Source organism: Cervus canadensis, chromosome 5, assembly GCF_019320065.1.
Source record: "Cervus canadensis isolate Bull #8, Minnesota chromosome 5, ASM1932006v1, whole genome shotgun sequence".
NCBI classification, from domain to species: domain Eukaryota; kingdom Metazoa; phylum Chordata; class Mammalia; order Artiodactyla; family Cervidae; genus Cervus; species Cervus canadensis.
Genome location: NC_057390.1, coordinates 88,889,658 through 88,904,630, shown reverse-complemented (window position 1 = coordinate 88,904,630; position 14,973 = coordinate 88,889,658). Strand labels below are relative to the sequence as shown.

At 40.2% G+C, this 14,973-nt stretch overlaps 1 protein-coding gene across 1 annotated transcript in view; it reads left to right on the top strand.

Moving 5' to 3' along the window:
* Window positions 1–8,996: 8,996 nt before the first annotated feature.
* Window positions 8,997–14,973, top strand: part of LOC122442680 (olfactory receptor 1N2-like) — a 26,604-nt gene continuing 20,627 nt past the window's right edge. Inside the window, 2 exon segments of the mRNA XM_043470518.1 lie at window positions 8,997–9,311; window positions 9,313–9,494. Of these exon segments, the coding sequence (XP_043326453.1) occupies window positions 8,997–9,311; window positions 9,313–9,494 (497 nt within the window).

The window sequence follows — 14,973 nt, the reverse complement described above, 5'->3', positions numbered from 1 at the left end:
GTCGATAAGGCTGAGAATTATAGCTGGTAGTACTTAGTCTCTCCTGTTATAACCTGGGAATTTATTTCTTTTTAAAAAATGTATTTAATTAGTTATTTATTTTTCATTGGAAGATAATTGCTCTACAATATTTTGTTTGTTTTTGCTGTACCACAGTTGAAACAGGTATAAGTACATATATACTTGCCCTCCTGATCCTCCCTCCTACCCTCCCTATGTTTGCAGCCCTCAGGTTATCACAGAGTTCCGCACTGAGTTTTCTGTGCTATGCAGCAGTTTCTCATTAGCAATCTAATTACACGTGGTTGTGTACATATGTCAATGGTACTCTTTCAGTTTTTTCCACCCTCTCCTTTCCTGTGAGCAAACTATGTGAAGAACAGGAGAGCCTCGTATGCTGCAGTCCATGGCCTTGCAGAAAGTCAGACATGCGACTGAATAACAACAACTCCTCCTTCAACTGTGTCCAGAAATTCATTCTCTATGTCTGCCTCTCTATTCTTGCCTGTCTAATCTGCTCATCACTACCATTTTTCTAGATTCCATGAATAGACATTAACATATAATATTTAATTTTCTCTTTACTCTGTATGTCAGACCCAGACACTTTGTAGACCCATCCACATCCCGGCAAATGGCACAATTTTGTTACATTTTGTGGCTGTATAATATTCTATTGTATATATGTGCCGTATCTTCTGTATCTATTCCTCTGTCAATGGACATTTACTACAGTGTATAAAATAAATACTAACAAGAATCTACTGTGTAGCACAGGAAACTCTGCTCAAAGCTCTATGGTGGCCTAAATGGGAAGGAAATTCAAAAAAGAGGGGTATAGATATATATATGTATGGCAGATTCATTTTTCTGAGGTCAAAAAATATAACATGTTATGCATCTATAGTCCAATAAATTTTTATTAAAAATTTTCTTTGGAAAAGCAAATGCCTTTTATTTTTTTGAAATCAAGATTCTGTTCTTTTCCTTGTAGTGTTATGACTTTTGTGTCCTATTTAAGAATATGTTGCCTACCCCACGTTTACCAAAATTTCGTCCAACGTTTCTTCAGAATAGTTTTATAGTTACAGTTCTTACACATTTGACCCATTCTGAGTTATGTTTTGCATGCACAAGAGTCCATGTTCACTTAAGACATATTGATACTGAAGCATGCTGGCACCATTTATTGAAACTCTATCCTTGCCACATTTAAATTGCCTTGGTGCATTGTAAACTATTAATTGACTTTATGTGTATTGATCTATTTCAAAATTATTCACTGTTCTATTGATCTATATTCCTATTCTCATGCAATGGCTTTTATTTTGCTTGCTATGGAGTATAAAAGTTTTGAAATTAGGTAAACTAAGTATGGCAGTTTCCTTTTCATTTTAAGATTTTTTTGTCTTCCCTTTTGCTTGTATGTAATATTAAGAATCAGCTTCTGCAAGTAGGCTACTCATACATTGCCTTTGATTTCACTGACCCTATAGATCAATTGGAGGAGAGACCTGGCTCCATAATGATATTGAGTTATCCAGTCTATGGGCAAAGTGTATCTGTATTCATCCTCTTTAAATTTACCATGAATGTGTTTGTAGTTTTTAACATACCAGTACTTTGGTAAATTCATCCATAAGCATATTTTGCTTTTTAAACTGTTTTAATTAGTATATTAAAATTTCAATTCTCAGTACTCACTGCTAGGATATAAAGTATCAGTGATTTTTGTTCTTTATTCATCAATTTGTAATCCTGCTACCTTGAAAATCTCACTTAGTACAAATAGATTTGGAGAAAGATTTTTTGCTTTCTTTTCCCTCTTTTTGGCCTTCTTTGAGATTAGTTTATACTATTCATTTTATCTCTCTTATTGACATACTACATATATGTCTTTTTTTGAGCATCAGATTTTTACCCCTGTTTTTTCATCTTGTCCCTTTGCGTGTGTGTGCCTGCACTATGCAAGATGTAATATGTTTACCAATGTTATACAGAAGCAGAAGACTAATTAGTTTGTAACCAGTAGATGGAGTGACATGTGAGGCTATGGTGATGTCCACAACTCTAGTCTGTTTGGGGTGTAAAGATGGAAATCACACTTTTTGAAAGCCTTGGATATATGATGCATGTATAAAATATTATGATGCAACTTTCCTCATTATTCATTTATTTCATTCCATAAGCTCTGACTTAGATGATTCCTTAGGTGAATGAAGACAGTCTGGGTTTATTGCCTCTCTTTCCATGGGCTTCGACCTAGACTTCCAGCCTTCATGTATTTTCATGGGCATTTTCACAGTTTGGTTGTTCTCTCTTTAAAGGAGCAAGCCACAGGCATGGGGAAACTAAGACATTGGAGCCTTTTAAAATGGATGCTTTGGAGATAATAAAGTAACTTTGATCAGACAACAGACTCAGGAAAAGATTTCAGGGTGTACTATAATATTTAATAAAGTTTTACCTTATTGAAGAATTAGAGACCCTTTGTTAAAGAATCACTCAGTTAATTCAGCCAGAGAGTAACTAAAAATTTGAAAATTTATAAGATTAATGTATTGATGTTATGTATATTCTATGCACTGATAAGCAAAGACGTAGACTTGCAAGTATTATTGCAATAAATTTATCTTAGGACAAGAAAGCTCTAAGATACCATGCAAAATAAATCCCATTTATGTAAATATGTCCTAAAAGATGATGCTGTTAAACAGCTGTACTCAGTAAGCCAGCAAATTTGGAAAACTCACCAGTGGCCCCAGGATTAGAAAAAGGGGAGTTTTTATTTCAATCCCAAAGAAAGGCAAGGCCAAAGAATGTTAAAACTACAGTACAACTGCACTCATTTCACATGCTAGCAAGATTATACTCAAAGCCATTCATACTAGGCTTCAGCAGTATGTGAACCAAGAACTTCCGGAAGTCCAAGCTAGATTTAGAAAAGGTAGAGAAACCAGAGATCAAATCGCCAACATCTGTTGGATAATAGAAACATCAAGAGAATTAAAGAAAAACAGCTACTCCTCTTTCACTGACTATGCTAAAGCCTCTGACTGTGTAGATCTCAACAAACTGGAAAATTTTTCAAGAGATGAAAATACCAGAGAACCTTACCTGCCTCCTGAGAAACCTGTGTGCAGGTCAAGAAGCAATAGTTAGCATGGGACATAGAACAACTGACGGGTAACAAACTGGGAAAGGAGTATATAAAGGCTGTATATTGTCACCCTGCTTATTTAATTTGTATACAGAATGCATCATGCAAAATGCCAGACTGGATAAATCACCAGCTGGAATCAAGATTGCTGGGTGAAATATCAACAACCTCACATATGCAGATGACACCACTTTAATGGCAAAAAGTGAAGAGGAACAAGAGAGCTTCTTGATGAGGGTAGAAGAGGAGAATGAAAAAGCTGGCTTAAAATTCAACATGCAAAAGACAAAGATCATGGCATCCCATCCCGTTGCTCATGGCAAATAGAAGGGGAAAAGTGGAAACAGTGACAGATTTTCTTTTCTTAGGTTCAAAATCACTTCATTCAGTGACTGCAGTCATGAAAATTAAAGACACCGATCTTGGAAGAACAGCTATGACAAATCTACTTGGAATATTAAAAACAGAGACATTACTGTTCTAAAAAAGGTAATTTAGTCAAAGTATTGGTTTTCCAGTAGTCATGTACAGATGTGAGAGTTGGGCCATAAAGAAGACTGAGTGCCAAATACTGATGCTTTTGAAATGTGGGGCTGGAGAAGACCCTTGAGAGTCCCTTGAACAGCAAGGAGGTCGCACCAGTCAATCCTAAAGGAAATCAACCCTGAATATTCATTGGAAGGACTGATACTGAAGCTGAAATTCCAATACTTTGGCCACCTGATGCAAAGAGTCAACTCACTGGAAGAGACCCTGATGCTTGGAAAGATTGAGGGCAGGAAAAGAAGGGGATAATAGAGAATGAGATGGTTGGATGGCATTACTGACTCAATAAACATGAGTCTGAGCAAACTCTGAAAGACAGCAAAAACAGGGAAGCCTGGCCGAGTGCAGTTCATGGGGTTGCAAAGAGTTGGACAGAGCTTAGGAATTGAAAACAACAAATGGTTGAACAACATTGGAGTTAAACAACAAGTCCAGTATTCTTGCCTGGAGAATAAAAGAGGGGAAATACTTTGGCTTTCTCATTTTATATTTGAATTTCTACCATGAAGCAGATTTACTTAAAAGGCAACAAACTAAGAAGGCATCTCGGCTTGGGAGAAAACTCCATCCTCAAATCCCAAGCTTTGACTTAACTAGGGGAAACTTTAAGCTTGTAGGAAGGGTCAATGATGGGGTCTTTCCACATCTCATTTGGGCTCACACTCACAGGGCATCATCATGGCATTCTTCCTAAGGACACCATTTTCTCAGCATTGGCCCTTAAGACCACATGTGTCAGAGTTCCCTGGTCACAGAGTTCAAGAATGAGCATCACTGGAGCTGGAGCTGGGATCTGCATCTTTAATAATCTCTCCAGGGCATTCTAGGGAACATCAAAGTTTAGGAACCACTGCCATAGGGCATGTGTCCTGGAGGGAGAAACAAGAAAAATGAGCAATTAATACATGTTTAATGCATGTCTCTAGCCAAGAGCTTGGAGCCCTGTCCCTTTGGGTCCCCTCCCTGGTGGACAGAGCAGTCTTCACATTTCCGTTTCTGAAGTTGGTGAATTGAGGATCAAACTCCTTTTTCTCTGATGCTGGTGAGTGTTTCAAGACCACAGAAGTGGATAAATCTTGTCTCCAGGTGTCCTACAGAGAAGCTGAGAAACCAGTTCTTACTCAAGGCATCTTGATCACTTGAGCATAAAATTCAGAGAATAACTGGGTCTCCTATGGCAATAGCAGGTGTGTATTAGTTTGTGTGTGTGTGTGTGTGTCTGTGTCTGTGTGTGTGTATATATATATATATATATATATATACACACATATATACACAGATGCTCAGGACTTCTCTGTGTTCTTGCTTATGATACTTTTTATTACTAGTTCTTAAAGATGAGGGGAGAAGGCATATCAGAGAGTATCTCTTCAACACCTCTTGGCAGCAACTGTTTTTATTTTGGATTAGACAACTGGTCAACAAGAGGACTTTGTTGAATCAGGAAGATATTTGAGGATGATAAATATGAGTAGTAGGTGAGTGATCAGACCATTGTGATTATCTGGGTTGTGAAGATCTTTTTGGATAGTTTTTCTGTGTATTCTTGCCACCTCTTCTTAATATCTTCTGCTTCTGTTAGGTCTAAATCATTTCTGTCCTTTATCGAACCCATCTGTGCATGAAATGTTCCCTTGGTATCTCTAATTTTCTTGAAGAAATCTCTAGTCTTTCCCATTCTGTTGTTTTCCTCTATTTTTCTTTGCATTGATCGCTGAGGAAGGCTTTCTTATCTCTCCTTGCTATTCTTTGGAACTCTACATTCAAATGGGAATATTCTTCCTTTTCTCCTTTGCTTTTAGCTTCTCTTCTTCTCACAGTTATTTGTAAGGCTGCCTCAGACAGCGATTTTGCTTTTTTGCATTTCTTTTCCACGAGGATGGTCTTAATCCCTGTCTCCTGTACAATGTCACGAACCACTGTCCATAGTTCATCAGGCACTCTATCAGATCTAGTCCCTTACACCTATTTCTCACTTCCACTGTATAATCATAAAGGATATGATTTAGGTCATACCTGAATGGTCTAGTGGTTTTCCCTACTTTCTTCAATTTAAGTCTGAATTTGGCAATAAGGAGTTCATGATCTGAGCCACAGTCACCTCCCGGTCTTGTTTTTGCTAACTGTATAGAGCTTCTCCATCTTTGGCTGCAAAGAATATAATAAATCTGATTTTGGTGTTGACCATCTGGTCAGATAATCACGATGGTGTGATCACTCACCTAGAGCCAGATGTCCTGGAATGTGAAGTCAAGTGGGCCTTAGGAAGCATCACTATGAACAAAGCTAGTGGAGGTGATGGAATTCCAGTTGAGCTATTTCAAGTCCTGAAAGATGATGCTGTGAAGGTGCTGCACTCAATATGCCAGCAAATTTGGAAAATGCACAGTGGCCACAGGACTGGAAAAGGTCAGTTTTCATTCCAATCCCAAAGAAAGGCAATGCCAAAGAGTGCTCAAACTACTGCACAGTTATGCTCATCTCACATGCTAGTGAAGTAATGCTCAAAATTCTCCAAGCCATGCTTCAACGGTTCGTGAACCATGAACTTACAGATGTTCAAGCTGATTTTAGAAAAAGCAGAGGAACCAGAGATCAAATTGCCAACATCCGCTGGATCACTGAAAGAGAGTTTCAGAAATACATCTACTTCTGCTTTAATGACTATGCCAAAGCCTTTGACTGTGTGGATCACAATAAACTGTGGAAAATTCTGAAAGAGATGGGAATACCAGACCACCTGACCTGCCTCTTGAGAAACCTATATGCAGGTCAGGAAGCAACAGTTAGAACTGGACATGGAACAACAAACTGGTTCCAAATAGGAAAAGGAGTATGTCAAGGCTGTATATTGTACTCTGCTTATTTAACTTATATGCAGAGTACATCATGAGAAACACTGGGCTGGAAGAAGCACAAGCTAGAATCAAGATTGCCAGGAGAAATATCAATAACCTCAGATATGCAGACGACACCACCCTTATGGCAGAAAGTGAAGAGGAACTAAAAAGCTTCTTGATGAAAGTGAAGGAGAAGAGTGAAAAAGTTGGCTTAAAGCTCAACATTCAGAAAACTAAGATCATGGCATCTGGTCCCATCACTTCATTGCAAATAGATGGTGAAACAGTGGAAACAGTGGCTGACTTTATCTTTTGGGCTCCAAAATCACTGCAGATGGTGATTGTAGCCATGAAATTAAAAGACACTTACTCCTTGGAAGGAAAGATATGACCAACATAGATAGCATATTAAAAAGCAGAGACATTACCTTGGCAACAAAGGTACGTCTAGTCAAAGCTATGGTTTTTCCAGTGGTCATGTATGGATGTGAGAGTCGGACTGTAAAGAAAGCTGAGCACTGAAGAATTGATCCTTTTGAACTGTGGTGTTGGAGAAGACTCTTGAGAGTCCCTTGGACTGCAAGGAGATCCAACCAGTCCATCCTAAAGGAGATCAGTCCTGGGTGTTCATTGGAAGGACTGATGCTGAAGTTGAAACTCCAATACTTTGGCCACCTGATGTGAAGAGTTGACTCATTGGAAAAGACCCTGATGCTGGGAGGGATTTGGGGCAGGAGGAGAAGGGGACGACAGAGGATGAGATGGCTGGATGGCATCACCAACTCGATGGACATGAGTTTGAGTAAACTCTGGGAGTTGGTGATGGACAGGGAGGCCTGGCGTGCTGCAATTCATGGGGTCGCAAAGAGTTGGACATGACTGAGGGACTGAACTGAACTGAACTGAACTGAAATATGAGTACTAGTATGAAAGTGAAAGAGAAGAGTGAAATAGTTGGCTTCAAGCTTAACATTCAGAAAACTAAGATCATGGCATCTGGTCCCATCACTTCATGGCAAATAGATGGTGAAACAGTGGAAACAGTGAGAGACTTTATTTTGGGGCTGCAAAATCACTGCAGATGATGATTGCAGCCATGAAATTAAAAGACGGTTACTCCTTGGAAGGACAGTTGTGACGAACCTAGAAAGCATATTAAAAAACAGAGACACTACTTTGTCAACAAAGGTCTGTCTAGTCAAGGTTATGGTTTTTCCAGTAGTTATGTATGGATGTGAGTGCTGGACTATAAAGAAAGCTGAGCATGAACGCATTGATGCTTTCGAACTGTGGTGTTGGAGAAGACTCTTGAGAGTCCCTTGGACTGCAAGGAGATCCAACCAGTCCATCCTAAAGGAGATCAGTCCTGTGTGTTCACTGGAAGGACTGATGTTGAAGCTGAAACTCCAATAGTTTGGCCACCTGATGCAAAGAGCTGACTCATTTGAAAAGACCCTGATGCTCGGAAAGATTGAGGGCAGGAGGAGAAGGGGACAAGAGGATAGATGGTTGGATGGCATCACTAACTCAATGGACATGGTTTGGGTGAACTCTGGGAGTTGGTGATGGACAGGGAGGCCTGGTGTGCTGCAGTTCATGGGGTTGCAAAGAGTCGGACACGACTGAAAGACTTAACTGAACTGAATTGAAACTGCTATAAAGTATTATAACTGACAGTAATATTTTTACTTCATAGAGCAGTGATATTGCAAGATTGGCCTCTAAGTTCAGTTGACAGTTAAGCATCTTTCTTCAACCTTTATACATACTGGAGCTGACTATTTATTTGCTTATTTATTTTTAAAGAAATTTTTTCATGTCGATCATTTTTTAAATTCTTTGCTGAATTTGTTACCACCTTGTTTTGTTTCATGTTTTGGTTTTTAGCCATAAGGCATGTGATATCTTTATACCTGGAACAGGGATTGAACCCACACCCCCTGACTTGCAAGGTGAAGTCTTAAGCACTGGACTGCCAGGAAATTCCTTGGCTGTGTACTTTTGATCCAGTTTCCTTTAAGAATTTGTAATGAAACGTCCTCCTTATACTTTACATATGAAAGGACTTTGAATTCAGATTTCAATATGTCAATATGTCACAGCCTGAAGGTCTAAACCTTATGATTATATGTACAGAAATAGAAGAGATATTAGGGAGGTTTTTAACTTACTATTTCTCTGCTAAGACAGTGTGACACTTTCTGTTTACTGAGGTGATGGAAAAATGTCACTGAGCCAGTATCTCGTTTGTATAAAATTCTCTTCTTGGTTGGTAAATTCTCTCATTATACATGGTAATACCATTCATCTTAGGGGTTTTTGCAAGGACATAGCAATGCAGACAGACACTGACATATTCACCAAGAGAAAGGACTCATTTATATATACCTGCTGCAATCAAAATATACTTCTTTCACTCTCCTTTCATTCCCAGCAGACAGGCGAGGAGCATGAAGAGGGAGAATCAGAGCAGCATGTCCGAGTTCCTCCTCCTGGGACTCCCTATCTGGCCAGAGCAGCAGGGTGTGTTCTTTTCCCTGTTCCTGGACATGCACCTGACCACGGTGCTGGGCAATCTGCTCATTGTCCTGCTCATCAGGCTGGACGCTCGCCTCCACACCTCGATGTACTTCTTTCTCAGCCACTTGGCCCTCACTGACGTCTCCTTTTCATCTGTCACTGTCCCGAAAATGCTGATAAACATGCAGACTCAGGATCAATCCATCCCCTATGCAGGATGCATAACACAGATGTATTTTTTCCTATTTTTTTACTGGTCTGGATGACTTTCTGCTCACCTCGATGGCCTATGATCAGTACATGGCCATCTGTCACCCTCTCCACTACAGCACCATCATGGGACAGGGGCTGTGCACCCTACTAGTAACTGTGTCCTGGATTCTCTCCTGTGCCAATGCCCTGTGTCACACCCTCCTCCTGACCCGGCTGTCCTTTTGTGCTGACCACAGCATCCCCCATTTCTTCTGTGACCTTGGTGCCCTGCTGAAGCTCTCCTGCTCAGACACATCCCTCAATGAACTGGCCATTTTCAGAGCAGGAGTGGCCATGATCATCCTCCCACTAGTATGCATTCTGATCTCTTATGGATGCTTTGGGGCCACCATCCTGAAGGTCCCTTCCACCCAGGGGATCTGCAAAGCATTGTCCACATGTGGCTCCCACCTCTCTGTGGTGTCTCTGTATTATGGAACAATTATTGGGCTGTATGTTTTCCCCTCATCCAGCACCTCTAGGGACAAGATCACCATTGCCTCTGTGATGTACACAGTGGTCACTCCACTGCTGAACCCCTTCATTTGTAGCCTAAGGAACAGGGACATGATGGGGGCCCTGGAGAGACTCTTGCACAGGGCAAAAGTCTTGTCTCAATGATGTTTGCTTGTCTTTGTAACTGCCATGTGTGTTCACACAAACCCCAGATCCTACACCACTAGATTTGAGCCTGTAAGAAATGAATACTCAATGAATGTTTGACCACTTGATTGCATTCTGTTAGTTATTGCTCCCTTATGATTTATTATTGTGAATTATGGATTCTGAGTAGATATTCTTGATTTTTGATCTTGCATATTAGATTGAGAAATTACACAGCTGGTCATACTTTTGTCTCTAGTCTTATTTCTCAGGAATTTATTAGTTCTATCTATGAGCTAAAATTGTCATATACACATTGTATATATTTACTGTGCATGTTTGATATTTTGATGTATATGCATTGTGAAATAACCACTACAATCAAGTTCACATATTCATCATCATTCATTATCAGTTTAATACATTTGTGTGTGTGTCTGTTAAGAAGATATAATTTATTATCCACTCTACTAGTAAATATCAAGCATACAGTATGTGTGTGTTTGTTAAACAGTCATATCCCACTCTTTGTGACCCCATGGGCTGTAGCCCACCAGGTTCCTCTGTCCATGAAATTCTCAGGCAAAACTACTGGAGTGGGTTGTCATTCCCTTCTCCAGGGGATCTCCCCAACCCAAGGATCAAACCCAGGTCTCCTGCATTGAAGGCAGATTCTTTACCATCTGAGCCACCAGGGAAGCCGTACAATATAGCACATTTAACTTTAGTCCTCATGCCATACTTTGGACCCCCCAAGAAGTTGTACATCTGCATAACTGGAACTTTGTACATCATGCCAAGTGAAATAAGTCAAATTCAAAAAAGAACAATATTTCACGATCTCACTTACATATGGAATCTAATATAGTCAAATTCATAGAAGCAGAGAACAGAATCGTAGTTCCTAGAGGATAGAGCAAAAGAAATGGGGTGCTTATGACCTGCTGGAAGATACTAACAAGCCTCCCACAGCATAGAAAGCTTGGGATTTGTAATGTATCTCCTTTCCTTTTTCACTTCCTCTTCAGCGTTCTTTTCAGTTTTTCTTGGTGATGGTAATGATGGTGGATCAGGAGAAGAAACTGTTTAGTAGCCTTTATTGCTCCAGGAAACAATCTACAGATATGAGTTCAGGTCCCCCACTTTAGGACTCAAAGCTTGTTCTTGATTTAGAAACACTGAAACAAAGTCTATGGACTTTTCTGACTGCATGTGTGAGTTTCAAGAAGATACCTGCTCAGTCCAGACTGGGACTGGAGTCTTCGGTTGCCCACACTGAATTTGGAGCATGTCACATTCAATGTCAAAATCTGTCTCCCAGAAACTCATTTATACTCAGTTTAGTGAACCTAGGTTTGTGTTATAAGCCACATAATCTATTTTCTTTGACATCCAGTGAAGGATCGCATAGTTTTCTTTGTTCAGGCTGCAGTCATTTAAGGACAAACATGATCAACTCTGCTGCTGAGGCTCAGCACCACATAGCTATAAGAGGAGAGTATTTGGGGAAGACAGAGCTCATGGAAGTTGTATCTGCCATAGGGTATGGCCTCAGACAACTCACTTAACTCCTCTAAATATCAATTTCTCTTCTGTAAATTAAAATATTATAAAACATTTATATATTTTTGATTAAAAATTAAATACTAAATTTTGTCAACTTTACAATTGACCAAGAATAACCAACATTAGCTTTCCCTACCGATTCATCAGAGGTGAATTTTGGAGGAGAACTTGCATAAGTATTCCTGAATTATGCTGACTTGGAATCATGGAATAGAGATTATATTCCCAATACAAAGGTAATCTGCTGTCCTAAGGACACAGTTACACATCTTGACTGATGGGGCTAGAACCAAATGACTAAGAAGCAATGGATAAGTTGGTGGTTGAGTAGATGAGGAAAGAGATCAGAAGAGTATCTTAATCTCTACTTGTTTAGCATTCACTCAGAGAGTGATCCTTGACCTGGAGCGGATATGCTCATGTTCAGTCGTGTCTGACTCTTTCTGAGTAGCCTATGGACTGTAGCCCACCAGGCTCCTCTGTCCATGGGACTTTTCAGGCAAGAATACTGGAGTGAGTTGCCATTTCCTTCTCCAGGGGGTCCTCCCAACCCAGGAATCGGACCTGTATCTCCTGTGTCTCCTGCATTGCAGGCAGATTCTTTCCCAGCTGAGCCATTAGGGAAGCCCCTGGAGCTGATGAAGCTGCTAGTCAACATCCCAGTTTCCTTTGTAGGAGGACAAATGTGTCCCTACCCCAACCCTGAACAATGAAGCTGCAGACGTGGAGTTACTGCGTCCGCGGGCTTAGTATCCTCCAGCTCCAGAACCCAAACCTGAACAGAGCTGAGGACTTTCGTGCTGTCCTAGAGAAAGGATGCTGTATGTGACCCGGACACACCCATGAGTGCCTGGTTCAGCATCCCTGTTAGCACTGGAGTTCTGTTTTTGGATCCCCGATCTTCTACCTGGTCATCTCTGGCCCATTCCCTAAAGAGGTCATTGCTGTTCTTCACATTTTTGGTCATGTGTGGGTGACAGTGCTCTGAATGGATTTTTTCTCAAAAAAAGTCAAAGGCACTTGCTTGTTGGGAAGAATTTTATCACCACCTGCTATGCTAGATTGGCTTTCCTTGGCTGTGGACAGTTCAAAGCAAGCTGGTACGTGCCATATGGATTTGGTTATGTATATAAAACTTCTGAAAATCTCTCTGAAAGTATGAACTTTGTTTGGAGCATTTTCTCTCAACCATGCCAGGGCTGTCTACACTGTAATAGTCTTAAGTGAGAGAGAGAATCAGTTTCTAACTACCTGCTTTTTTATAAAAGGGCTCCAAACAAGAAGAAGGCAAGTACACTGAATAGTAAAGGGGTGACCAGAAACTTCATCACCCACCCACGAACAGATCCCAATTAAAAGCACTTCTTACTCACATTACACTACCAAAATGCAGAGTTAGAAATGGCTTGTAATCCAGTGTGAATTGTTTTAATGTCAATATCACATTAACCTTATTTGAATTGGGGACCTAAAATAATTGAGTGTTGAACTTAAAGGTTGGGGTCTGGATGATAGGATGTATCAGGAGATAAATAAGTTTGTAAATTTGAATACAGTGATAACTATTCTGGTTGCGGTGAACCTAGTCTCATCTCCTAGTCTGTCTGGGACCTGTAGGATAAATGTAAATCCAGCCACCTAGCAGGGTTCTTATGTGCACTGTATTGTTACTGGATTAAGATTACCTGAGGGTCAGAATGAGTAGAGAAGGTGAGCTGATGGGGCCAGTGTGAGCAGCAAGTTCAGGGTATCAGAGGGGTCATGGATGGCCAGGTTGGTTGGATGCTGTGTTCAGTAATCTCACATCCCAACCCTTGTCATGTCCATGTGATCTGTCAACATGAGCTTTATTTATTTATTTTTTTAATTTTTATTATTTATTTGTTTATTTTTATTACTTGGAGGCTAATTACTTCACAACATTTCAGTGGGTTTTGTCATACATTGATATGAATCAGCCATAGATTTACACGTATTCCCCATCCCAAATACCCCCTCCCACCTCCCTCTCCACCCGATTCCTCTGGGTCTTCCCAGTGCACCAGGCCCGAGCACCTGTCTCATGCATCCCACCTGGGCTGGTGATCTGTTTCACCATAGATAGTATACATGCTGTTCTTTTGAAATATCCCACCCTCACATTCTCCCACAGAGTTCAAAAGTCTGTTCTGTATTTCTGTGTCTCTTTTTCTGTTTTGCATATAGGGTTATCGTTACCATCTTTCTAAATTCCATATATATGTGTTAGTATGCTGTAATGTTCTTTATCTTTCTGGCTTACTTCACTCTGTATAAGGGGCTCCAGTTTCATCCATCTCATTAGAACTGGTTCAAATGAATTCTTTTTAATGGCTGAGTAATATTCCATGGTGTATATGTACCACAGCTTCCTTATCCATTCATCTGCTGATGGGCATCTAGGTGCTTCCATGTCCTGGCTATTATAAACAGTGCTGTGATCGAAAACATTGGGGTGCACGTGTCTCTTTCAGATCTGGTTTCCTCAGTGTGTATGCCCAGAGTGGGATTGCTGGGTCATATGGCAGTTCTATCCAGTTTTTTAAAGAAATCTCCACACTGTTCTCCATAGTGGCTGTACTAGTTTGCATTCCCACCAACAGTGTAAGAGGGTTCCCTTTTCTCCACCCCCTCTCCAGCATTTATTGCTTGTAGACTTCTGGATAGCAGCCATCCTGACTGGCGTGTAGTGGTACCTCATTGTGGTTTTGATTGCATTTCTCTGATAATGAGTGATGTTGAGCATCTTTTCATGTGTTTGTTAGCCATCTGTATGTCTTCTTTGGAGAAATGTCTGTTTAGTTCTTTGGCCCATTTTTTGATTGGTCATTTATTTTTCTGGAATTGAGCTGCAGGAGTTGCTTGTATATTTTTGAGATTAATCCTTTGTCTGTTTCTTCATTTGCTATTATTTTCTCCCAATCTGAGGGCTGTCTTTTCACCCTACTTATAGTTTCCTTTGTAGTGCAAAAGCTTTTAAGTTTCATTAGGTCCCATTTGTTTATTTTTGCTTTTATTTCCAATATTCTTGGAGGTGGGTCATAGAGGATCTTGCTGTGATTTATGTCGGAGAGTGTTTTGCCTATGTTCTCCTCTAGGAGTTTTATAGTTTCTGGTCTTACATTTAGATCTTTAATCCATTCTGAGTTTATTTTTGTGTATGGTGTTAGAAAGTGTTCTAGTTTCATTCTTTTACAAGTGGTTGACCAGTTTTCCCAGCACCACTTGTTAAAGAGGTTGTCTTTTTTCCATTGTATATCCTTGCCTCCTTTGTCAAAGATAAGGTGTCCATAGGTTCGTGGATTTATCTCTGGGCTGTCTATTCTGTTCCATTGATCTATATTTCTGTCTTTGTGCCAGTACCAAACTGTCTTGATGACTGTGGCTTTGTAGTATAGTCTGAAGTCAGGCAGGTTGATTTCTCCAGTTCCATTCTTCTTTCTCAAGATTACTTTGGCTATTTGAGGT